Below are 24130 nucleotides of genomic sequence, written 5' to 3'. Positions count from 1 at the left end.
CAGGAGGTATTTTGCAACGGCGAATGCATGTTGGACGCTCCTATCTAACTGTACAAATACTGGAATGACATATACATCTTCAGTTCTCGCAAGGAAGTCGTCTATTATTGGATAGCTAGATCATAATACATGAGACCGAACAGAAGGTTACGGCTCTGGTAGTACTATCACTGTACACCCTTCTTCGCCTTCCGCGCACTAATCAACCGCTTCAAATCACCCACGCCATGAAGATAAAGCCAGGAGAAGAAGTAGACTGCCGCGAAATTGAACATGGTGAAAGCCCAGAAAATACCCTGCTTTTGTCAGCGCGTCATTCGCGTGCAAAAAATAGGGAGAGACACTTACGTAGTTGCGCCACTTGTGCGAGTAGAAGACGTTGAAACCCGCCGCCTGGAATAAGAACATCAGTCAATACCAAAGACATAGACATGGATGAGGAGGGGAGAACGTACAAATGCATCCCCGACGGAATACTGGCAATACGAGCATAGGTCGCCCGCAGCGTCCTGGACGTACCCGCCAGCCTGTTTCGCGAAGGCGCCGGCGTAGCTCTGGCACGTCTCGCCTGGTGGGGGCGAGAACTGGGTCATCTCCTTGCTGACACAGCGGACGGGGATGTTATGGGTGAGGACGCCGAGGAAGCCCTCGATCAGGTAGTGGAATGGGGTGAGCCAGTACATCCAGGACTGCCAGAAGTGGGGGAGGGCGGCGTAGGGGACGACGACGCCGCAGAAGGCGACGATGAAGGTGAAGAAGCAGGGGACGAGGAGGGAGGCGAAGAGCTCGTTGGGGGAGAAGGCGGCGATGAACTGGCCGAAGCTGACGTAGTAGAGCTCGAAGACCATGAGCAGCATCCAGGTGTAGCCGGAGCTGAAGGAGTCGCGGGGAAACCAAACGCCCCAGTACCTGGTTGTGTCGGATTTGTGAGAAATGATTAGAACTGGGTTGAATGGGGTGAGCTTACCAGCAGTTGAAGTAGATGGATCCTGCGACGATGGAGTAGGGGAGCTCCGGGAGGATGGCGCTGGTGACCATCGCGGTCCATGAATAGATCTTCGAGTTGGCCTCGCGCGATTCGTAGAGGTTCCGGAAGTGTAGGAATCTGGGCTGAAGCTGCTGGATCAGGGGCGGCGAGATGGTGAGAGTCATGAAGATCGAGAAGAGCCGCGATTGCATGTCGATGTAGCTATTTCCCAGATGCCAGAAGGTAAACGTGTTGAAGAGCCCCGTGAAGATATGAAGAAGGAATTTGCCCTTTTGGCTGTTAGCATCAACTCTCCATGACGAAACGCACACTTACGAGAGTATACTCTGGAGATCTCCAGTAGGCGACGAACGCCCGCTTGGTGACAGTTACTATTTGCGTCCAGATTGGCATTGCGTATTCCCGGTCGTCGTCTTTATTCTGTCTGATTTCGCGAGTGCGGCGGGAGTCGATGATTTTTTCAATCTCTTCAGCCAGCTGTTTGCATTGAGGAGACTGGGCCCAGACGTCTCCCCAGTCCTTCCCCTTATACTCCGGATTGCCGGCGCCGATGACCTCGAGCATATACTGGGAGCTATGTCAGTTTAATCTTAGGCGGACAAGGTGTAAGACGTACTTCGGCAGGATTTGCATGAGGTGGACACTTCTTAGCACCGTTCGACTCGAAATACTCGATGAGATTCTTCGAGTCCTGTCCCAGTTCTCCGTTGTACACAACTTTACCTCCACTTTGCAACAGTAGGAGGTCATCAAACTGTTCGAATAGAACCGCAGACGGCTGGTGAATCGTGCAAAGAATTGCTTGCCCAGCATCCGCAAGCCGCCGAAGGAACCGCACAATGTTGAACGCGGCAAGGGAATCAAGGCCCGAGGTCGGTTCGTCCAGAAAACAGCTGTCCCTGCATCTAGCCCCATTGTAGGCTCATCCAGTTGCGCAAGATCGCCGCAACGGGATGAGCCGACGATGGGGGCAGACGCAACCTTAGTCAGTATTCGCCTGAGGCCACGGTGATTGGGCTTTTGAATACTCACAGAAGTTCAGGCTTGCTTGCCAGCTCCACTGCAATAGTGAGTCGCTTGCGTTGTTCGGGGTTCAGGCCCGTCCCTCCGGAGCCCACAGCTGCACTGGCAATTGGGCGCATCTCAAGTAGGTCAATGATCTTCTCACAGTAGTCGTACTTCTCCTCAATAGGCACCTCTTTAGGCTGCCGCAGAAGCGCAGAGAAGCGGAGAGACTCCCTAACAGTTGCGGTGGGCTCATGGATATCCATCTGTTCAGCAAAACCAGTTGCTCTCTGGAAACTCTTAGGAAGTGGCCTACAGTTGTAAGTGACGTCCAGGATGCGAACCGTGGGAGTAAGACCTACTTTCCATCTACCAAAAAGGTACCAGTAACGACGCCAAAATTGACCCGCTGTGCCAGAGCATTCAGTAGAGTAGTTTTCCTGTAATGGCCTGTGTCAGCTACTTTGGTTTCAATGTTGTGATAGGCATGACTGACCCTGCTCCGGAAGCTCCCATCAAGGCAGTAAGGCGGCCGGGCTTAACATATCCGTGTACGTCCTGCAGAAGCTTCCTTTGCCCGCCCTCATAAGGGATGGTGTAGTGGACATCTTGCCAAGTGAAGATAGACGTGCTTCGAGCGATATCTTTGACTTCACTCCCAGACTCTCCCGATTGGGTCTTCTCGGGATCAGCATTGGCAGCATTCTCTTTCTGTCCTGATTCCACATCCTCAGGGAGTTCTTTGTTTTTCACTGCTTCCTCAACATACTTTGGCGCTTCGCTCCTCTTAAAAATTGTAACTGAGCTGCCGCCTTTGTTGGGTTGCTGCAACTCCGTACCCAACATCGTCAAGACGACGAAGAAAACGAACCACGCGACGATGATGCCAAAGTTCCGCCATAGATGAGACCGAGTGTATGTGAAAGCAGTCTTGATGTAACTCGAGCCTTGGACAAGTAGCTGGTCCGGACTGCTTCCCTGGACCGCGCAGCTTTGGTGACCGGGCTGCGCATTGGGGCCGTCAGGTACAACATTCGGGCTTACACACTGAATGTCGAGGTTGTAGAATTCATTGGACATGACAGCTTCAAACGCATATTGGACGGGGTTTATCCAGATCAGCCACTTCAACCACGGATGCATCTTCCACGGCGGGATCAGATAACCTGAGTGACGTGAGAAAGGGTGTCATTCCGAGAGAATTTCATCCTACCTGTATAGACGACCAATGCTTGTATGGCAACTCCGGTGAGCCGAGTAGCTGCTCAATTAGCAAAAGAAGGTTTCGTCAATGAAAAGCACACTTGGCACATACCGACGTCAAGAGAAGCAGACACTGCCCCGAGAGCTCGAAAAAAAGAATACATTGTCATTGTGAGAATGAAGATGAACAGGAACTGGATAAAGAATTGGGACGGCGTCCGAGAGAGATTTGCCATACTTGGACAAACAGTTAGCGTCAAAGTGCATGACTAGAAGCCTGACAGGGTGCATACAAATATACAATCAACTCGAAAAGAGTGACCTGGATGAAGACCAATGGAACGTCAACAACCACCTGGGCTAGAGCATAGGCGGATGGGCGGTAAAAGGAGCTGAAGGAGTCAGTCTTGTACTTTGTTCTGCAGGAGATAGTCATACAAGCTTTTGTGCTTCAGCATGATCGGTCGACTTTCGAAAGATGCTGTAAGTTCAGCCATCGCGAGTAGGGCATTGAAGAGGAGAATAAAGAACATGACGCCCCCTCGGGTGAATAAACCACGGCTAGGACATAGATCAGCTTGAAATCATCCTTCAGTGGACATATCGACGAACCTTGTGGGCGGAAGGTTGTAGAATAAACTTCCTATGATTAAAGCTTGGAAGGTCAAGAGGCACCATTTTCCCACCAAAGTCTGTTTGTCGCCGTACATAATCAGAAATTGTCGACGGGTTAGAACGATGACCTGATCATAGAAGGGAATGGTGTAGTTCTTCTTGGGCATTTCCTGCCTAGCCTTCTCACGTTCATGCTCCTGCGTCTCCCACTCTTTCTCGAACTGGTCAATCTCCTGCAGGGCAGCCTTGTACGTATCGCTCTTGCGGTACACTCTCTGAAAGTCCTCACCAGATCTCGGGACTCGATCCTCCCATCCACTTTTGACACGCCGCGCATGTGGATCACTGACCGATGTCAAAAAGTCCGGGGTGGTCCACCGTGGGGGACATTCAAACCCTAGGCGTTCAAAATATGCCTTTGCATCTTGGGCGCTTCCATAGTATGCGCACTTGCCCTCTTCGATCAACATGACCTTGTCAAATAGGTTATAAAGATTCTCAGAGGCTTGGTAAAGCGCTACAATCGTGGATACATTCGCCATGTCAGTAAGAGTCCTCAGACTTTGTACATATTCCAGAGCTGTACTGGCGTCGAGGCCTTTGGTCGAATTGTCCCAACATTGTGTACTGGCTTTGGTAATCATGGCCTCGGCGATAGACACACGTTTTTTCTCTCCTCCTGAGATACCACGGATGAGCTCGTTGCCGACTTTTGTGCCGAGCGCATGTTCAATCCAGAACAATTTGGCAATGGCAGAGAGAAATGTGTTTTGATAATCCTTTCGACTTTCCCCTGGAATGCGCGAATCTTTGTCTGGAGTGCGAGTTTTAAGAGCGAACAACAGAGTATCTCGGACGGTCAAAGTTGCATAATGGAGATCATCTTCGGGGTTATAGGACACTGCAGGTTTAATCAGCGAAAGTATGCTTGCAGTGTGGATGAGGTAGCAACTGTACCTTCAGACCGGTATTTGTCGGCCATCAGTTCGGCATCTGCGCCACCATAACGTACATCTCCTTCAATACTTTTATAGCCTGCCCTTTGGTTGCCAATCACCTTCAGAAAAGTCGAGCATCCAGACCCCGGCCGTCCAAGAACTAGGAGCATCTCACCGGGTTTCACGCAGCCCTGAACACAGTCAGACAGTGCATTGATCAAAGTTAGAAGGGTACACAGACGGTAAAGTTGTCGAGTATGGTCCGCAATGGGTGATGGCCGGCACCGAATCCTTTTCTGCCTCTTGTCAACAAGCCTTTGATGGATCTAGGCACAGCAAGAAAGATATCGGCGTTGGTAGGCTGCAAGGCAGCTCCCAGGCCAACCCCTTTCACTGTCAAGCCCTTCCATATGACACCAGCATGCCGGGTTTTCTCCTCGTCAGAAACGGATTTCCTTTCCTTGCCAAACATGCGAGACATCAGCTTCGCAATCTGAGCCAAATCCTCATGGCCTTCGCTTCCACGGCTGGTCTGTCGACGGGAGAGAATACGGTTCACGTGGTCGTCACCGTACTGTCCATCCCGAGTTGACTTGGAACTGGCATCCTCGGATGCAGTCGATGGTTCTGCGTCGTTTGAAGAATAATCTTCAGAGACGGAACCGGAGGCTGCTGGTGAAGCTGCAGTATTCGCAAGGTCATGAGGAGATTGCGCTTCTGGAGAAGCATTCACTTCCTTTCGATGCTCTACGGCGCGCTCAGCGTCCATGATGCAGGCTGCAGATCAGGTTACATGTAGAATGAAAGACTTGCACATCGAAGGCGTAGAGGAAGCCTAGAAATGGCCTATAGATATCGAAGACACATGACAAGGCAGCCCGCAGGGATTAGAAATGAAAACAAATTACGTCAGGGAGTTCAATGCAATGTCTTCCCCCGGATGTCTGATCTGGATTGACCGAGCATATCAGTGCATGCCAGTTGGTGAATAATCTCAGCGCACATCACTATTGGTGAAATGGGCGAACTCGGCACGATCCAGATGCCCATCAACCTGATTCATGCCGATACGAGCAGCTTCGCATCGGAAAACACGAAACCCGAGTGTCCGAAGTGTGTTGTGTTTCCCATCGATGCAGTGTCGTGATCCAAGGATCTGTCCAGTCATGTGCGCGTGTTCATCGATGGAACGGGCCAAACGATCACAATGAGATCATCACTTGCGATCTGGATAGACCCGAGCATTCCGTTTACTGGTAGCCAAGTCACATGTGAACAATTCGGAATACTCTGCAATTCGAGCAGAATCAGACCGTTGTCGAGACATTGGGTCATCTTACAGAAGTGCCAAGCATCGGATCGGTGTTGATCGAACCGATAAGAGAAGTCAGTGACGTTGACGTAGAGGATGTTCCCTAAAAGGAAACAGCTCTATACACCCAAGTCCTTCTCCAGGTTTTGGTGTAGTATGAAGTATATAATGTTACATTCACTCCTTCTTCTGAGAGGCATTTATTCAGGACATTTTTGCAGCTCAAGATCTTCTTCAACCTTCAACGACGTCATGAAAGCAAAAGGAATCCCTAGATTGAAGGCTGCAGTTAGTGCAGCATACCTGCCAAGAAGATGTGGATTCGAGCCAAGATGATAGCTTAAAAAAGACACTATCTTCCTACTAGATAAAGACCCTTCAACAGCATCAATCTTCCTTGACAGGAAAAAAACTGGCCCTCAATATGAGTTGTGCGCCTCTGCCATTGTCAATCCTGTGGCCATTGATAAATGCGGAGGCTGGGCCCAAAGTACTTGGTACCTGGTTAGCCTAACAACTAGCCCGACAGCTTAAGTACCCTCAACCCAATCAGGATCGGCTTGCCCAACGAATAGCGCCCGACTATAGATACATCTCTTCCCGTGCGGAGGAACACGATGCTGTCCCACAGCCCAGCCACCGACAGTTGATACTTCACAAGGAAATCAACATGGCTGGGCCACGTCCCTTAAAACTACCCGGCCATGCACATGGTCCCTCGAAGAATTTCCATCCCTCCTTTCTTTCTCGTATCTTGTTCTTCTTCACCCCTTACGGAGGATTTCCGGTTTCGAGGGTCTCGTTGACCTTCATCTACATATCTACATTACCGTCATAGAACTTCTACTCCGTATATATATATCTCACTCCTCTCCGGGGAGACGAACCGAACGAAATGGTCCAAAAAAACATCACCATCGCGATTATCATCATAATCCTCTTCATTATCCTCGCCCTGGCCGGCTTCGGCATCTACGCCATGCAAAACCACGTCTCCTTCTTCTCCAAGAAACGGGCTGTTGATGAGGAGGGCGCTGAGGAGGGGTGACCTCTTATTGTCCGTGTTTACCGATTATTTCGACGACGATCACGATCACGATCACGATCTTCCTTCTATGCTGTGCATGACTTGATGCGTTACGATTTGAACTACCTTATACTACGCCATGTTGTTATGAATCACGCCGTTTGGCTTGACGTCGATGAGAGTGTGGGGACGAGTATCAGGCCTGTCACTGGCCTTTCGCTCGGCGCTCTCTAATTCGGGTTTGATGGGGCGCAGTTTGAAGCAAGATACGAACAAAGCAACATATTTATACATTGATCTATGTCGCTCATAGATATTGGTCTTGCATAATGCATGCATGCTCAGTGGTGACATCAGGTGTATATTCTTGGTTTGGTTGACTTTCTGATGTCCAAAGGATGGGCAATGGCGCTTGGAGTTGGGTATATCATGCAACCGATCGATTGAAAATACTTGCGACGGTATTATTTGTACTATATTTCATGCGATCAGTACATACACACAAAATGACATGTCTTACGAATCATTAATTATATTGATATACGCAATGGAAGATGCTTATCAACCTATAATCTTCAGTCCGCCCCTCGTCTTGCCCGGCTTCTTGACGCCGTCATGCTTGACCTTCCCCCCGACTTGACCTCCGCCTTGACCGCCAGCGTTCTTCTTCCCGCCTTTGTTGTTCGTCGTCGGACGGATCTCCGTGGTGGCCCGTCGCAGCAAAATCGGATGTGAGCCAATGTACTTGCCCTGCATCTCCCTAGCAGCCGCGAAGTAGTCATCGCCGTTGCTGAAACTGACAAATCCATACCCCTTGCTCTTCTGGGTGCGCTTGTCCCGAATGACTCGCGCTTTCTGAACGGATGAATACCTCGAAAAAGCTTTCAGCAACGAGTCGTCCGTCACCTCGCCCGCGAGGTTCCCCACGAAGAGTCGGAAATGCGCCGGATCCCATTCTAGTAGAGTCGGATCGGCCCACGTCTGGCCACCGCCGGAACGCACAACGGTCTTGGCCGATTGCTCTGGATGGCCCGGCACAGGCGTGGGGGTACTCGTCGCTGTCGCACTAGTCGGTGTGTTGGTTCCCACGGTAGCACCTGGCATTCCCGTGGCTCCGTCGCGACGACCTGCTACCTTGCCTCCTCCCAGAACTTCCTCTTTGTTGGCATAAGCGCTCTGCCACTGCGCAATTTGAGCTTCTGTCTCGGGATCTAGACCGGAGTCATTGCGTCCGTAATTTTTTCCCGTCCCTGTAGCAGTGAACGGATTTTGAATGTGAGGCACAGATGGGCCATAGGTGGTGTCACTGTACTGTGCGGAGCCGTAATAAGTCGGTCCACCCTGGTACGTTTGCGGTGCCTGAGAGTAGTAACTACCGTAATTTGTAGCAGCCGGCGCCGAGTAATCCGCTGCCGTAGCTGGCGGCGTCGAGACGGCCGGACTGCCGGTACGATAAGGCTGACTGGAAGCTACGGCACGAGGCTGGAACGCTGTGAAGGAATTATAGCCCGTCCGAGAGCCGGTCCCGCCATATCCGCTGCTGGCAGCTGGAGCTGTATATGAGGGCGCGGCCGAGTATGCAGGTTGATAAGATGCGGCGGCTGTGCTTGCGGATGCTGGTGGCCGCGCGGGGAGCGAAGATGGTGTTTGTTTGAGACCTGGAGGTGGCGGAAAGGACATGATGAACGGAGCGTTCGAAACAGAGATACGGTATGGATGGTTTGATTGCGCCGCGTGCAGGAGTAGCAGCAGACACGTACCTTCAGGGCCTGACTGACGAGCAGTCACACGTCAGACGTCACGCCTGAAAAAGGTCCCGAATCCTGAATCTATTTTGAGGCAAGTGAATGATGCACCACGACCGTCTTCGTTCTCGACTTGTATCCTTTGAATGGCCGTTCAACTGCGTAGAAAGCAATGGAAGATTGGTGGTAGAATCGACACACGCAAGAGGCAGTCAACACTTTTGAGCCGAATGAAAAAAGAGAGGGTGTATCTTGACGACCGTATGTCTCGAAGAGAGATTGTCGCGGGTGTCGACGGGACAGTTTGAGTCCTTGTCCTGTGGCAATAATTGAATCCCAAAGTGAGGTCAATCCAGCTTACTGTCCATGTTGCGCCAAGAGAGAGAAAACACTGCTGGTTCCTCTGCCTTGCCGTAGGGGTCTCCGGATTGCGGCAAATTATTGTTCCCAAGCAGTGGCTCAGCCACTGACTCGATGACTAAGCTGCCCAACGGATTTACCACAGAATGATGCAACCCCCACCCTAAGCCGCTTTGGGTAATGCAATAGCCGACAACGGCGTTATGGGGGACGAGACGTTCTGCATCAGTAATCCATCAGATGCTGTATTATTCTTGAAATCCCGGTGAGTAGGAAAAATATTCTTCTAGGCGATAATGGGCATCTAAAACTCCGTTGGTGTAGCAAAAACCAAGAGCGCTACTACCAGCTTATCGTATGGATTCAGTATTTGTGCAATGTTAACTGCTAGACCAAATGCGACAAAAGCCCGGAGGAGCGCATGGTCTACTAAATACAGAGTACAGACGAGTATAAAAGCCAACATTCCCACGGAGATAGCGTAAAAGCGACCATGCTTTAGCAATCATGCCTGATAATGCTTTAATCTTGATAGACGGAGTAATTATTGTTCAGGAAGTTATCGGAAGTATAAGGGCTCCTTTGCTTCACCGAGCACACCTGACTTGGAGGCACTAGCACCGCTACTAGTTAGTCTCAGCACACTTTTTTTTTGGCTATCTTTGCCCCTCCATTTACAGCTCCTGTGCCCCGCCATCGACTACCGTCATCTCCGAAGTTCCTGGACAACGAGGATACAACTGTTCGATAACCTTGTGAGAGTGTGTACAGAGTATGTAGTAGCATATCCAGAGTTCTTCAGAAAGGAGGTAATTGTCCAGCAGTGCTGAGGTCCTTTGCAGTGGTCTAAGAATCCCACCATCCGTGGGATTGATTTATGATCAACTAATACTAAAGTAATCATCCATAACTCCGTGGTCTCCAATGGATGCTTCCAGCGTTACTCTATCTATGTAGTCTGCAACTCACCGGACGACTCTGCTCCCTCTGTTCTTTCTGGTGCCCCGCCCGTTGTCCACTTCTTGTCCTGTGCAGTGTCCCACCATGACGGAAGGTTGCTCCGTCAGCATCCAAGGTCCGTAATTAACTACACCTAATTCCTAGTAATAAAATAATAATAATCCGGCTCTGACATCTTCTCTCCTCTTCCCTTCTTCTCCTTTTCTTCTCCGTAATCCATTCTAATACCCTTCGTCTTTCATCATCTTCTATTGGAGCTGTTTCTGTAGATTCTTCGTCTACGGTCTATCTCCTTGAACTTCATCCCACATATACCCCTCTTCTCAACCTTCCATCATGTCTGACCAAGCTGTGTAAGTACTCTCTAGAGTTTATCCGCATCCATCCACTACATCATCATCACCATCACTCTATCCCCCCTGGATTTCAATCCACTTCGGTACCTTTGGTGGCATTGAGGGCAACGTCGCAAGGCTATACTTTGCGCTGGACAAGCTTGCTCTTGAGCTATAGGAAGCTCAAAATTGAGCTTGTTGATTTTTCAACCTTCCTACCGTCGAAAGCATGCGTTTGCAGCTCCCCAATATACCGTCTCCCAGTTCTGTCTCAACTATTCACCTGAGGATCTACCAACTGACTTAAGCGCCCGTTTGGCCGGCATCAATGTCGGCGCACCGGCGCGTCCTTTACCTAGTGCTGATTTCGGTCTCATCGGTCTGGCCGTTATGGGCCAGAACCTGATCCTCAACGTTGCTGATCACGGTTTCACTGTCTGCGCTTACAACCGTACGACCTCCAAGGTCGACCGCTTCCTTGCCAATGAGGCCAAGGGTGAGGCTTTCACTAATAAATTTCAATTGAGGGAACGCCAAATTAACTGATTCAATCCAGGCAAGTCCATTGTCGGTGCTCACTCCGTCGAGGAATTCTGCGCCAAGCTGAAGCGCCCCCGCCGTATCATGCTGCTGGTTATGGCTGGCAAGCCTGTCGACGACTTCATCGAGTCTCTCCTGCCCCATCTCGAGGAGGGTGATATCATCATCGACGGTGGTAACTCCCACTTCCCCGACAGCAACCGCCGCACCAAGTACCTGAAGGAGAAGGGCATCCGCTTCGTCGGTAGCGGTGTTTCCGGTGGTGAGGAGGGTGCCCGTTACGGTCCCTCTCTGATGCCCGGTGGTAACGAGGAGGCCTGGCCCTACATTAAGGACATCTTCCAGAGCATTGCCGCCAAGAGTGACGGCGAGGCTTGCTGTGACTGGGTTGGTGACGAGGGCGCCGGTCACTTCGTCAAGATGGTTCACAACGGTATCGAGTACGGTGACATGCAGCTGATTTGCGAGGTAAGCCACGCCTTTTCCTCAGATACTCTGCAAGGAACAGGTCACTAACATGACGACAGGCTTATGATATCATGAAGCGTGGTCTGGGCATGCCCGTCAACGAGATTGCCGATGTCTTCGCCAAGTGGAACAAGGGTGTCCTGGACTCGTTCCTTATTGAGATCACTCGTGACGTTCTCTACTTCAACGACAACGATGGCACTCCCCTCGTTGAGAAGATCCTTGACAAGGCCGGCCAGAAGGGTACCGGCAAGTGGACCGCCATCAACGCTCTCGACCTTGGCATGCCCGTCACCCTGATCGGTGAGGCCGTCTTCGCCCGTTGCCTGAGCGCCATCAAGGACGAGCGTGTCCGTGCCAGCAGCCTCCTCGATGGCCCTACCCCCCAGTTCACCGGTGACAAGCAGGCTTTCATCGATGACCTCGAGCAGGCTCTGTATGCCTCCAAGATCATCTCCTACGCTCAGGGCTTCATGCTCATCCAGGAGGTAAACCATTGCACATCTCCATATGTTACCTGCAATGACTGACAATGATCGATTAGGCTGCTCGCGAGTATGGCTGGAAGCTGAACAAGCCCTCCATTGCCCTCATGTGGCGTGGTGGCTGCATTATCCGCTCCGTCTTCCTCAAGGACATCACCAACGCTTACCGCAACAACCCCGACCTGGAGAACCTCCTGTTCGACAACTTCTTCAAGGCCGCCATCCAGAACGCTCAGCAGGGCTGGAGAAACGTCGTCAGCAAGGGCGCCCTCTGGGGTATCCCCACCCCCGCCTTCAGCACTGCTCTGACCTTCTACGACGGATACCGCACCCGGGACCTCCCTGCCAACCTGCTGCAGGCTCAGCGTGACTACTTCGGTGCTCACACCTTCCGCATCAAGCCCGAGTGCGCCAACGAGAACTACCCCGAGGGCAAGGATATCCACGTCAACTGGACCGGCCGTGGTGGTGACGTGTCCGCTTCCACCTACGTTGTTTAAATTCTGACGGAGACACGACGCACTGCGCTGGACGTAAGACCTCGTTGCCCTGAGAGGAAAGTGTGACTCGAAAATGCGGTATGGCCTGTCTATGGCTCGGGGGCACATAGATGATGACGGTAAAAAAATGACTTATATCAGTGTACTTAGATGCATGCTTCTTTAATGGTCCTCACGGAAATGGATGAATGTCTTCTTCTGTTCTAGTATAAGGTTCTAGTACGAGCCATTTCGAACCATAAAAACACTCAAATATTCGATAAAATGCTTTGACATCATATTGCTACGTAGATGAGAAGGAGTGTTGTCTACAGTGATTTGCTCATCGGTGATGCCGCTAGACTCGATCGGGCGGTGATGAGCTGCCCGCAGTGCAACGTTGTTCCATCTCCAAAACACTTTGAGACCTCTCCGTTCTCCGCCCGACGACGACCTCCATCGTCTTCCTTCTTCCGAGCCAGCAGCCACAGCCAATCATCCTGTCTGCTTGGCAGTGCCTTTTTCCCAATATTGTTCACTTTCTTCCGGCTCGCATTGGTTGCATCGGTTCATTCTTGTTGTTATTCCTTTCTGCCGTCGCTCCTTTGTCAACCTATTTTCCTCCTCCCGCAAAGTCCCACTTAGTTCGAACTGGTCGATTCCATCACTGCCGCGAAGAAGTGGGATCCTGAATTCAACGGACGACATTTATTGAGTGAGGATTGGGAGCAACTCGGTACGGTCGGCTTTCTGTTTTGAACTAGTGTGGCTCGGTCGGCGCATACTCGTCGATACAGCAGCTACCTTGGCTCCAGTTTCCGGAAGACTTAGGGGTATTGATTGCCTCATTTCGACTTGCTTCTGTCGAGGGCGGCATTCATATGGCAGAGAACAAGCGCCACGGTGTCGGAGTGAAAGCACCAGCGCAAGGTCCCTCGGGTGCAGCTACAAGTGCGGGAATGGCAGCTGCCATGGTGCCGTTGGAAGTGGCATTGAGCGGCGCAATTGGCGCACGGTGAGTAACCGTTTCCCTTGGGATGTTTTGGCGCAGCTAGAGTCCGCAAGCCCCCTATGTTCTATAGCTGAGTGTTGAGTGTTTCCCCGTGATAGCATTCGCATTAGTACTGCACCCCCCACGTCTTCTACGATCGAGGGCACTCTATTTACCGCCTGTCCTATCACAAATCTCGTTGCTATCAATACAGCCGACGGCAAACAGACACAAGCGGCCGATTACCGCATTATCCCGGTATCGCGGATCCAGTCATTCCAACTCCTGTCTCTTGCTCCCACTGCCAACTCCGCTGAAGGCCCGTCCTTCTCCGATGCCGTACCTCCGGTGCATGCGCTTGACGTTCGAGCCTTGAGGGCTCGAGAGGCCAGCGCCATTGGCAAATTGCAGGAGAGCGAGGCGCGGCGTGGAAAGGGGGTCACGAGGGAGGCACAGGAGATCTTCGATGCGTTTAGCCGCACAATGCCCGCACGGTGGGACGGACCCAATATTATCGTGGCAGATGCCGTCACTATTGCGCCTCCTTATCATGTAGACGATTGCCGATCAATCGTGGCCGGTGATACAGCTGCTCTGACCAGAGTGCGCAAGGTGGTATGTACTTCCAACTCAGTTCCAGTCCAGCGGGCAAAAAACCAAAGCTAACAGTTCTGGGGATACAGCTTGAAATGGAGCGCAAGAAGATCGAGCTTCGCAATGCCAGTACGACGATCGGCACGGCAGGGGCGTTTTCACGCTCTGCATCGGTCAAGGATACTCGTAACTCGGCTAGCGCAAGTGCTTCACCGGGACCTGGTGCTGCTGGGCAGAGAAAGGGCGGTTAATAAGGATCTGAATTGCAGAGGCGAAGCTTAGTCCCAAGGCTCATTCAAGGCGAAGGTATGTGGGGTGAAACCACCTGTCGCGCCAAAAATAGAGCATATTGCGCGAGAATAGTGCCTTGACATGACGAATTTAACCAGACAGATAGAAGACGGGGGATGTGGAAAACGAAATAAGCAACGGACAACAATATACATTGAAGAATTCGCTGGATGCTGAGCTGTCTCAGATTCCCCCCCCCAGAGCAGGGTGGTCGGGGAGGGAAATGGCTTGTCAGGCTGTTGCCGGTAGACCTGCTCAAACAAATTGATCATACGAACAATTCAATTGCTCTTAGAGTAAAGAAAGAGAACAATCCTATCTTGCTTCTAGCCTGTGAAAAAAATAAAGAACCCTTCTAAAGCAACCTGCAAAAGTCTAAGATTGAAATAACCTTCCAAACAGTACACTGAAGCTTGACAACCCTGAAACGAACCCAGGACCCAAACCCAACTTAAGTGAAATTCTCATCCTGATCCCGACCGATCTTCTCCAGATTGAGCGCCGCACTGATACAGGCCAGATGGCTGAACGCCTGCGGGGTATTCCCCATCTGTTCGCCGGAGATGGCGACCTCCTCGGAGAACATGCCCAGGTGGTTCGAGTAGGAGAGGATATTGTCGAAATGCGCGAGGGCGAGTTTCCAGAGGTTCGGGATGGGCACGTTGTATTTTGCGGCCTGTTTCCTCTTCTTAGTAACTGATCAGGGGACTGGCGGATAGGGAAACCTACGCGGGCCATGGCTTCGACGAGCCAGAATGTGACCATGATGAAGGCGCCTTCGCGGCCGCCGACGCCTGTTACGTTTTGTCAGCGATTGGATAAGATGGGATGGGATGGGGAGGAAGGATGGGATGATGGGATGGAAGGGGCGGTTACCGTCGCGAGCTTTCTCGTGGTCGTAGCGAAAGACCATTTTGGCGCTGGAGAGCCCCTGCTCATTGGGGTTCTGGAGGATTTTCTCGAGAGTGCTGATGAAGCGGGGGTCATTGGGCGGGCAGAAGAAGACGAGGGGGGCGATCATGACGGCGGCGTCAAGGACGTCGCGGCTCTCGTAGCTCTGGGTGAAGTGGCCGCGGTCAAAGTTGTAGCCGCGTTCCATGATCTCGTCGTAGAGCTCATCGCGGACCTGGATCCATTTGAGGCGGTCCGGGCAGGGGAGGCTGGAGCGCTTCTCGGCGAGGCGCACGCCGCGGTCCAGCGCCACCCAGAGCATGATCTTGGAGTAGAGGAAGTTCTGGATCTGGCCGCGGGACTCCCAGATGGACATGTCCTTTTCGTGGCGCACCCCGATCACGTAGTTGACCATGCGCCGGATCGCGAGCCACTGGTCGTAGGTGATCGGGTTGCCGTGCTTGTCGTACAGGTAGATGCTGTCCAGCAGCTCGCCGTAGATGTCCAGCTGCGTGTGGAAGACGGCCGCGTTGCCGATGCGCACGGGCTTGCTGCCCTTGTACCCTTCCAGATGGCTCAGCTCCACTTCGGGGATCTCGTACTCGCCGCGGATGGTGAACATGAGCGGCAAGAAGGGCCGCTTCGAGCCCGGCCCGGCGTCCTGCTGCGCGTGCGGAAAGATCCGATCGAAGATGAAGGTCACGTACGCCTCCGCCTCCTCGCTGTAGCCCATCTTGAGGAAGACATAGAGTGTGAAGGCCGTGTCCCGGACCCAGGAGTACCGGTAGTCCCAGTTGCGGCCGCCGCCCACGTTCTCCGGCAAGGAAAAGGTGGGCGCCGCCACAATTGCACCCGTGGGCTTGTACGTCAGTAGCTTGAGAATGAGCAGGCTCCTCTCCACGGTTTCCCGGTAGTGACCGCGGAACGTGCACTGGCGGGTCCACCCGGTCCAGTAGTCGAACGTCTCCTCCTCCATTCTGTCGAGGTAGGCTTCCATCATGGCGTCGCTGGGCACGATCTTCTCAGGACTGTGGATGACAAAGGTCATGCTCTGGCCCTGAGACAGTCTGATCCAAGCGACAAGGCCGCGTCCCTGCAAGCCTGGCTTTTCCTCGATGCTGAACTTCACCTCGGGAAATCCCACCCTCTCGACCTGCTTGGAATGGGCGAAGATCTCCAGCTGGAGTTTCTCCGACTCACTCTCAAAGTGGACAGTCTGGAGTTGATGCTTGCTCAGATCGTTGTTAAGCTTGGCCCGGGTGTTGTGGGCGTCCCGGGCGTAGTTGAACGCGGGGAAGACCTCCACTTCCAAGTCCATATTGCCACGGCTGCAGTCCAGCTTCCTGACTACGCCGGAGTGCCGCAGCCCGGACTTGAACCGGTTCACCCCGGGCTCGTTGCAGGGACAATACCCGGACAGGATCCTGGCCGACTGGGCGCTCTTCTTGGGGGACACGGGGAAGTAGTCCAGCATGGTCACCACGCCATCCTCGTTGGTCCATCGAGTCTCGAGCATATTGGAGTACGGCAGGTACCGCTGCTTATTGAGGATATTAGGCGAAGAAGCAGGAGGAGAAACGCTGAAGTAGCCCCCTTTTTGGGTGTCTAGCAAGCGGCAGAAGACGCTCGGAGAGTCAAAGACAGGCCAGCACATGTAGTCCAAGCTGCCTTGTTTGCTCACAAGGGCACAGGTGTGCATATCCCCGATGAGCCCGTAGTCTTCTATGGCATTGTAGGTAGTGGCCATGACGATGGATCAGAGAGAGGGCTGTCCTCAGTGATCACGGACGTAGTCGGTGATAAGGGTGATTCTCTTGAGTATCAAATTCAGCTATCGACGTGCAGACACGACAACCTCTGGAGCTGCAAGACAGCATAGAGGAAGGAAGAAGCTGATGAGGGGGCCCGTATAGGGCCAACCTGTCTCGTAATATCCATCTAAGGATTATTTCATCCCTTGTGCTTCTGGACATAGTAACGACATGATGATGATGATGATGACGGTGGTCATGATCATGATAGCTTTTGCTTTCTGCTATTCCGATGCAGTCACTGTATCCAAAATGTACTATGAAGGAGAGAGCCTGGCCATGGGAAGCTCCAGCGACACAGATGATGGAATTGAACCATCACGGTGAAAGATTCGAAGTCACCGAATCATATGCACATCCGAAGCTCATTGAGTTTCATCCAGTATGTGATAGATCATACATCCTCAGTTGGAGGTGGTTTATTTGGGCTGGAATAGTCCAGCCTTGGAGATGGATATTGGTGAATTCTATGGAGTACCTTTCTACATGCCAAGAATGTTGTTCCCGTGACTTCTCACCGTCTATTCTCCTTCCATCTCTGTATGTATGCAAGTTCCTCTTAGTCAGTATTGGTAATTTCAAGATGATTGCTATCTTTCATCAGGGATGTCATCAAGGTTGTCAAGGCCCTGTATAATCCCTGCATTTTAGTCAAGGCTGTGATATCATGTCCTTCATCATAATTGCACAAGGCGTAGGGCTTCGGGCCCATCGAGTATTGACCTCGGACATGGCATCCACCAATTGTGGCTGAGGAGTCAATGAACCCACCAGGATTATCTTTGACCGCATTATTATTATTAATGAGTTGAGACATTCTTCATGGTTAGGTAGGCAATTGAACCTTCTTATAAACATTCGTCAACGGTTAGTTTAATTAGATACTAGATATCCATGGCCTGGCTTGGAAGACTGAATGACTTTCAGCCTTTCGGATCCATTCTTCATTGGCATCAAGGAAGGAAGAATAAGGAAAATAATTAACCCCGGATCGTCCGGAAGGGACCAACAGCAAATGATGCCTACAAGATTTTCATCCACAAGGCACAACTTCCGTGCATTATCAGAGATTTTGGGACCTCTTACAGGGAGGTTAACAGGAATCTAGGGTCAGCCGGACGCAACTAGACTCTTCCTAGGCAAAGCCTAACAGGGGCTAAGGCAGCCAAGAGTCAGTCCCCATTATTATTGTTATTAGCGAGGTATCACAGGCAGATGAGAGGTATTAGTCTATTACTGTCATTTGTTCAAGTCATTATTACATTAGACCTGTTTTTGCTGAAGATTTCTTGTCTTCTGTCATAGAAATCATGCCAGGTCCAGGTCAGATCAGGCACTCAATGATATGGATTATGGATGTCATGATGGATCTCATAACTCTGGTCTATGTGGAGGAGTGACGGGTCAGGTATCTTTTGTATGGGCTCGCTAGCCAAAAGTTACCTGACCCTCCCTCCTCCCTAAACTTTGGATCTGGGGCTGTTGATCGACTCACACGACCTTTTTGATATTGCAGAGTGGAATTAATAATCCATGCTGATATAACTAAGGAGTAGATAGACTAGAATAATAATTGGGCATATAACTAACTATGGAGCAAAAAGCAGAATTAAAAGTAGATAGATAACTAGTCAAAGGTCAGTTAGGCATTATCCTGATGACTGTAAACTTAAGAACTAACTAACTAGCTAGATCTATCTCTCTCTCTCTCTAGGTACCTTAGTATCTTGGTTCTTCCTCCTCTTTTAAATCCCAATAAACTTCATTATTTCCCCCTCATCCCAATCCCCAATCCCCATCGCGCCCTTGCATCAAGTCGGGGGCGGTGTCTTCCCTTTTCTTTTCTCTGTATCTATCTACAAGAAGTTTGCCTACCTGCAATATCTCTCATTTTTACCCCTTTCGTCCTGGTGTGCATTGATTTCGTTCCTTTTTGATTTCTTTTCCCTTGTTCCCTTCTTGCTCCTCCAGTGAGCAATCTTTTTGTTAGTATTATCATTCATTCAGCCATTCGGGAAGACTGTTGATATTCCTGCATCCCCCACGAGACCTGTCAGATCAATTGATCTTCAAGTCTGCATTCCTTTGTGCCATCCTCAATTCCCTCGAGCTCTCCAGCTGTGATCTCATTCAACCCGACTGTCATCCACTGGGGCAAATCTTCGTTGTTATTTATCAATCGCTGATGGATTCCACTGCGCCCTAGTAGATCCGTCTTTTCCTCCCTCGCAGTGTCTCTCCTTTCTCTTTTCCCTTGTTTATTCTCCTGTTTCCGTTTTACCCTCTACATATAACCTTACAAAATGGGGCTGTCGCCGGCAGGAAGTCACCATCGACGTCGAAGCTCGGTCCTCACAGGCGCAGGACCCTCATCGCTGGCCGCCCCGACCGAGCAGAGGGAGGATCATTCCAAAGCCATTGGCGAGGCGGTCAACTACAAGCGCGACGAACAGAAACCGTTGACGGCCGATGACGCAGACGTCTCCGATCTGTCTTCTATCGCAGAGAGTGTGGAGATGGATTTTGCGAGCTCGGACGATGAGCTCCACGATGATGAAGAAACCGGTCTCACAGCGAAACAACGACGTCAGAGACGCCGACGGAGGAAACAACGGAGGCAATTGGATGCTCGGATAGCTGATGTCAAGACCTCCCGATATGATATCCTCTCGATGGGTTTGGCAGATCGAAACATCGTCAAGAAACTGCTCGTCAATGCGAGTCTCATCCTCTTGTGGTACTTCTTTTCCTTGTCGATCTCCGTTGTAAGTGATGTCCATCATCCCCGACCCCTGCCTTTTGCGGGGAGGAGCCGTATCTAGACATTGCATACTGACTCTTTTCCTCTCGTCCACTAGTACAACAAATGGATGTTCTCAGAAGACCGTGTTGTGTTTCCTTTCCCTCTCTTTACGACTAGCTTGCATATGCTCGTCCAGTTCAGTCTCGCGTCCTTCATTCTTTGGTTGATCCCAGCGCTGCGCCCGCGACACCCTTCATCCACCTCGTCCGGTTCACCGTTCAGAAACAGTCACGATGCCTCCGAATCCACTCCCGTTCTCACAAAAATCTTCTACCTCACCCGGCTCGTTCCCTGCGGTGCAGCGACGTCTCTTGACATCGGGCTGGGCAACATGTCCCTCAAGTTCATCTCCCTCACCTTCCTCACCATGTGCAAATCCTCCGCTCTCGCCTTCGTCCTTCTCTTCGCTTTCATTTTCCGACTGGAGACGCCCTCCGTCAAGTTGATCTTTGTCATAGCCACCATGACCGTCGGCGTGGTCATGATGGTCGCCGGAGAAACAGCCTTCAATGTTGTGGGCTTCGCTCTAGTCATCGCCTCCGCGTTCTTCTCAGGTTTCCGCTGGGGACTAACACAGATTCTACTCCTGAGGCATCCGGCTACATCCAACCCCTTCTCCACCCTCTTCTTCCTCACTCCCGTCATGTTTGTCTCGCTTATTATCATCGCTTTGACCGTTGAAGGCCCTGCCAAGATCGCCGAGGGCTTTGCCGCCCTGTCAGAGTCTCATGGCGGCGCCTTTGCCGTCTGCCTGCTGATCTTCCCCGGTGTGCTGGCCTTTTGCATGATCTCAGCCGAGTTCGCTCTGCTGAAACGCTCCTCCGTTGTCACACTCAGTATCTGTGGCATATTCAAGGAAGTCATTACGATCAGTGCAGCAGGCGTCGTGTTCCATGACCAATTGACCGCGGTCAATATTGCAGGTTTGCTTATTACCATTGCCAGTATTGGTTGCTACAACTACATGAAGATTTCGAAGATGCGTTCCGAGGCACGACGAGGCACCTGGGAGCGCAGCCCGAACCTGGACTCGGAAAGTGACGACTCCGGTCGTGCTCGCTCCCGTTCGCGTGGGACGTATCACAGAATTGGCGATCCGGAAACCAGCATGGTCACTCCGGTGCCCCAGGCGCCTACAGGCGACAACTTCACGCCCGTCGATGGCTTGATTGGCGACCGGCGGTCGTTCCAAGTGAGGGCCAGCGGGGCCAGTAGCAACATTCATGGACTCACAATTGCCACCGGGAATCTAAGCGATAATGAGAGTCGACCGTTCTCCCCGCGTCTGGCGGGTCCGTCTCCGCTCAAGTCCGCACCGCCCGTAGTCCTGACCGCCGACTCCCAATTTCCGCCGCGGGTGGGACGAGGCCCAAGCGCTGGAGGCAACTTACAGCCGTCCACCGACCGGGCAGTGTCGGGATAAAGACCTTGATCAGGAGCGACTGGGATTGTACGACGCTTCCATCGAAGCCACTGGTTTGGTTTCAAGTCCCTATGCTCGGCTTCTGCCCGTGTCCATGCGAATCTTCCCTTCCTGTCAGTCTGGAACTAGCGGGACAGAAAAAGGGCGGTGCTTGGATGGTCATCCAGAGTATCGTCAACCATATACATGGTGGACATCACTAGATATCTGTCATCGAACTTGTGGGGAAGGTATAGATGATCGAGCTGCAAATAGCTCGTGCACATATTTGCAATTGACGTCCCGTGTTGATGGGATGGTTCCGTTTTCGTTTTCGAGTGATACCAATGATTACTTTTGACAATGCTGTCTATATATCCTCCCAGTGGGCCTATTGGGCTTGATTCCTTAGTTAGTTTGAGATCTCGCATGACAATACCCAAGTTACAACGTGATATTGTTTGATACCTCGCTCCATCAGAGTTCAAGTAATGGCAGCATCATTTCCAGCCATCAATTTTCTTAGATAAGCATCATGCGTAGTACCCTTCGTTTGAATTCGATCGGTCACAGTCACGTAGTATACAAGAGCCACAATTCGAATGCGATATCTCAGCAGCTAGCATCAATGGCTCTGACATCCTTCATCCTCACTCTCTAGTTCGCTCTCAGGCCCCTTTTTAGCCCCCTTCCTCTTCTTCCCGGATGTCTGCATCATCCCCATCAACGTCTTCTGGCCCTTCCCCGCCCCCGCAGCTTTACCCTTCTTCTTCTCTTCGGTCGCCAGTTTCCGCTCATACTGCTCTTGGTGTTTCGCGCGGACCTCGCGGCCCTCCTCGGCGAGCTGTGCCTCGAGGGCCTTGAACTCGGGGCTTTCGGCGTCCATGCCGATGAGGGACTCGAGGAGGGCGATCTCGCGAGCCCAAACGGACGGGTCGGGGACGAGAGCTTTCGCCCCGGCAGGTTTAGCCTTGGGCCGCTTGGGGGTCTTTTTCTTGCTGTTCTGTTCAGGTTCCGAGTCGGCGTCGACGTCGGCATCGGCGTCACCTGCTTCGTCTTTGATGGTGGTGGGGGTTGGGTTGGCGGGGCGGTCGATGGGCGTCTCGAGAATCATGGGGAGGCCTTCGAGGCGCGGGTCGTTCATGATGTTGTGGAAGGCGCGGAGGCCCAAGAAGCCTGTTCCGATGTTGGCGTGGAGGTCGCGCTTGCTACCGCGGGGCGCTTTGGAGTCGTTGAGGTGCAGGGCGCGGAGGTACTGCAGGCCGATTTGGTCTTCGAACTCCTTCATGAAGGACTGGTAGCCCGCTGGTGAGGAGAGGTCGTACCCTGCTGCGAAACTGTGGCAGGTATCGATGCAGATGCCGATGCGGCGGTGGTGCTCGCACGGGATCAGGGCGAGGAGATCCCGGAACTCGGGTAGGTAGCCGCCGATTGTGGTGCCGTGGCCGCACATCGTCTCGAGGACGGGGACGACGGTTGAGGTGGCTTCGAGGGCGTTGGTCAGGGCCTTGGCGAGCCTTGAGAGGGCGTCCGGGAGGCTGCTTTGGTTGGCGCTTCCGGGGCTGTAGGATGGTTAGTGAATTCAGCCAACTTGTTTCCGGTGGTAGTGGTCTGAGTCTAACTGGAAGTTGTAGAGAGTGATTCCAAGCGCTTCGCAGCGGCGGAGATCGTCTAGGAATGCATCGTACGCCTGCTTCGCCTTGGCCTTGTCCTCTTGTGCTAGGTTAACGAGATATGAGCCATGGGGGAGTATGTGCCTGTGCCTGGTCAGCAATTGCCAGGTCATTAAAGTCGGACGGCTCTGTGTAGCTTACTTTGCGCCGTCATACTTGTGTTCCAGACACATCTGACGGAACTGATCTCGATGATCATCTTGCAGGGGAGGGTTCTCCCATTTCCTCTGCGACTTCAGGAAGAGGGCAAATGAATTACCACTAGATGGTATATCAGCCAACTTTCACACTCGAGCCGGCCGGAATCTTTCATAGTACCCGATGTGCATGCTGTTATGCACGGCATTGAAAACTCCTAATGTCATACAGTTGATTAGCTTCTACCAGGAAATACGTATCGAGTAACAGATGAAAAATTAACCTTTTGCGGCACTAACATGCGCACCTACGCACATGCGCACACCTTGTGTTCTGGCTCGCAGAGGGAGCATCTCAATCTCTTTTTCCTGCTTGGTCTTCCTCTTTCTCGAAATCTTTCCCGTCACTGTAGTGGTCTCGTCTGCTTTCTCCGGCGCTGCCTGACTCCCCTTATCCGCCTTTGTATTGATGGGTATCTCAAGCTTCTCCTCAACTTCTTCCTTTATCGAAACACTAGGCTGTGATCTCCTCCCTTTTGGGGACACTGCCGGCTTCTTTTGCCTCAAATCGATAGCAGATGGACCGTCGATGATCTCCGATTGGCCCGGTGCTGGCGAAGCTTTTAACGCCTCGGTCGACTTGAAGCGCTTCGATCTCCTCAGCGGAGAGCTCTGCTCTTGCAGCTCGTCAATGTCTCTCTTTCTGTTCTTCGTTGGGTCGCTTCTTCTCGGACTTTGAGGGGAGGATTCGGAGACGGCGCTGGACGTCACATTACGGGATCGTGGTGGCATCGAGTCTGCTGGATCGTATAAATATGCTACAGAAAACAAAAAAAGTCCCAATAATGGTCTCAAGGCGAAAATCCTCCGGATGAAGGTGTCGAGTTCAGTTGACTCGGGTTTGATACTTCAACGTTCGTGGAGGCGGAGAATGGTAGTTAAGACGCGTGCTACTGGCGACGTCACATCCGAATATTATTGCGCACGCAACTTACCAATATTTTTTAGTTATTTATAAGCTAGAAAATTGATCCAGATGTACAAATATCTATACGTCCTTCATTATTTCATCTGAGA

The 24130-nt window shown here is 51.8% G+C and overlaps 7 protein-coding genes across 7 annotated transcripts; 3 read left to right on the top strand and 4 right to left on the bottom strand.

Annotated features, from left to right (window-relative positions):
- Nucleotides 1-167: 167 nt before the first annotated feature.
- Aud_004697 (putative ABC transporter) lies at nt 168-5518 on the bottom strand (the record flags this gene model as incomplete). Its single annotated transcript, XM_043289634.1, has 16 exons — nt 168-296; nt 349-393; nt 456-909; nt 968-1257; nt 1304-1555; nt 1605-1887; nt 2021-2305; nt 2356-2433; nt 2490-3159; nt 3207-3254; nt 3309-3433; nt 3490-3588; nt 3635-3757; nt 3809-4712; nt 4769-4940; nt 4991-5518. The coding sequence occupies 16 exons, from the start codon at nt 5516-5518 to the stop codon at nt 168-170; spliced, it is 4485 nt and encodes a 1494-aa protein (XP_043145569.1).
- A 2131-nt stretch (nt 5519-7649) lies between these two features.
- Nucleotides 7650-8768, bottom strand: Aud_004696 (RNP domain protein; the record flags this gene model as incomplete). Its single annotated transcript, XM_043289633.1, has 1 exon — nt 7650-8768. The coding sequence occupies one exon, from the start codon at nt 8766-8768 to the stop codon at nt 7650-7652; it is 1119 nt and encodes a 372-aa protein (XP_043145568.1).
- A 1721-nt stretch (nt 8769-10489) lies between these two features.
- Aud_004695 (NADP(+)-dependent, decarboxylating phosphogluconate dehydrogenase) lies at nt 10490-12481 on the top strand (the record flags this gene model as incomplete). Its single annotated transcript, XM_043289632.1, has 5 exons — nt 10490-10506; nt 10797-10984; nt 11045-11496; nt 11556-11984; nt 12041-12481. The coding sequence occupies 5 exons, from the start codon at nt 10490-10492 to the stop codon at nt 12479-12481; spliced, it is 1527 nt and encodes a 508-aa protein (XP_043145567.1).
- Nucleotides 12482-13341: 860 nt separating this feature from the next.
- On the top strand, nt 13342-14296 carry Aud_004694 (anticodon-binding domain-containing protein; the record flags this gene model as incomplete). Its single annotated transcript, XM_043289631.1, has 3 exons — nt 13342-13475; nt 13571-14066; nt 14135-14296. 3 exons carry the CDS (start codon nt 13342-13344, stop codon nt 14294-14296), a joined length of 792 nt encoding a protein of 263 aa, XP_043145566.1.
- Nucleotides 14297-14787: 491 nt separating this feature from the next.
- Aud_004693 (glycoside hydrolase family 15 protein) lies at nt 14788-16974 on the bottom strand (the record flags this gene model as incomplete). The annotated part of the gene is made up of 3 exons (XM_043289630.1): nt 14788-15012; nt 15066-15130; nt 15213-16974. The coding sequence occupies 3 exons, from the start codon at nt 16972-16974 to the stop codon at nt 14788-14790; spliced, it is 2052 nt and encodes a 683-aa protein (XP_043145565.1).
- Nucleotides 16975-19341: 2367 nt separating this feature from the next.
- Nucleotides 19342-21264, top strand: Aud_004692 (putative nucleotide-sugar transporter; the record flags this gene model as incomplete). Its single annotated transcript, XM_043289629.1, has 2 exons — nt 19342-19803; nt 19897-21264. The coding sequence occupies 2 exons, from the start codon at nt 19342-19344 to the stop codon at nt 21262-21264; spliced, it is 1830 nt and encodes a 609-aa protein (XP_043145564.1).
- Nucleotides 21265-21868: 604 nt separating this feature from the next.
- On the bottom strand, nt 21869-23845 carry Aud_004691 (DNA-(apurinic or apyrimidinic site) lyase APN1; the record flags this gene model as incomplete). The annotated part of the gene is made up of 5 exons (XM_043289628.1): nt 21869-22805; nt 22866-23000; nt 23058-23177; nt 23235-23271; nt 23338-23845. 5 exons carry the CDS (start codon nt 23843-23845, stop codon nt 21869-21871), a joined length of 1737 nt encoding a protein of 578 aa, XP_043145563.1.
- Between the last annotated feature and the right edge of the window lie 285 nt (nt 23846-24130).

This window comes from Aspergillus udagawae (genome assembly GCF_001078395.1).
Source record: "Aspergillus udagawae IFM 46973 DNA, scaffold_3, whole genome shotgun sequence".
Lineage (NCBI taxonomy): Eukaryota > Fungi > Ascomycota > Eurotiomycetes > Eurotiales > Aspergillaceae > Aspergillus > Aspergillus udagawae.
This window is presented reverse-complemented; position numbering and strand designations above follow the sequence as displayed.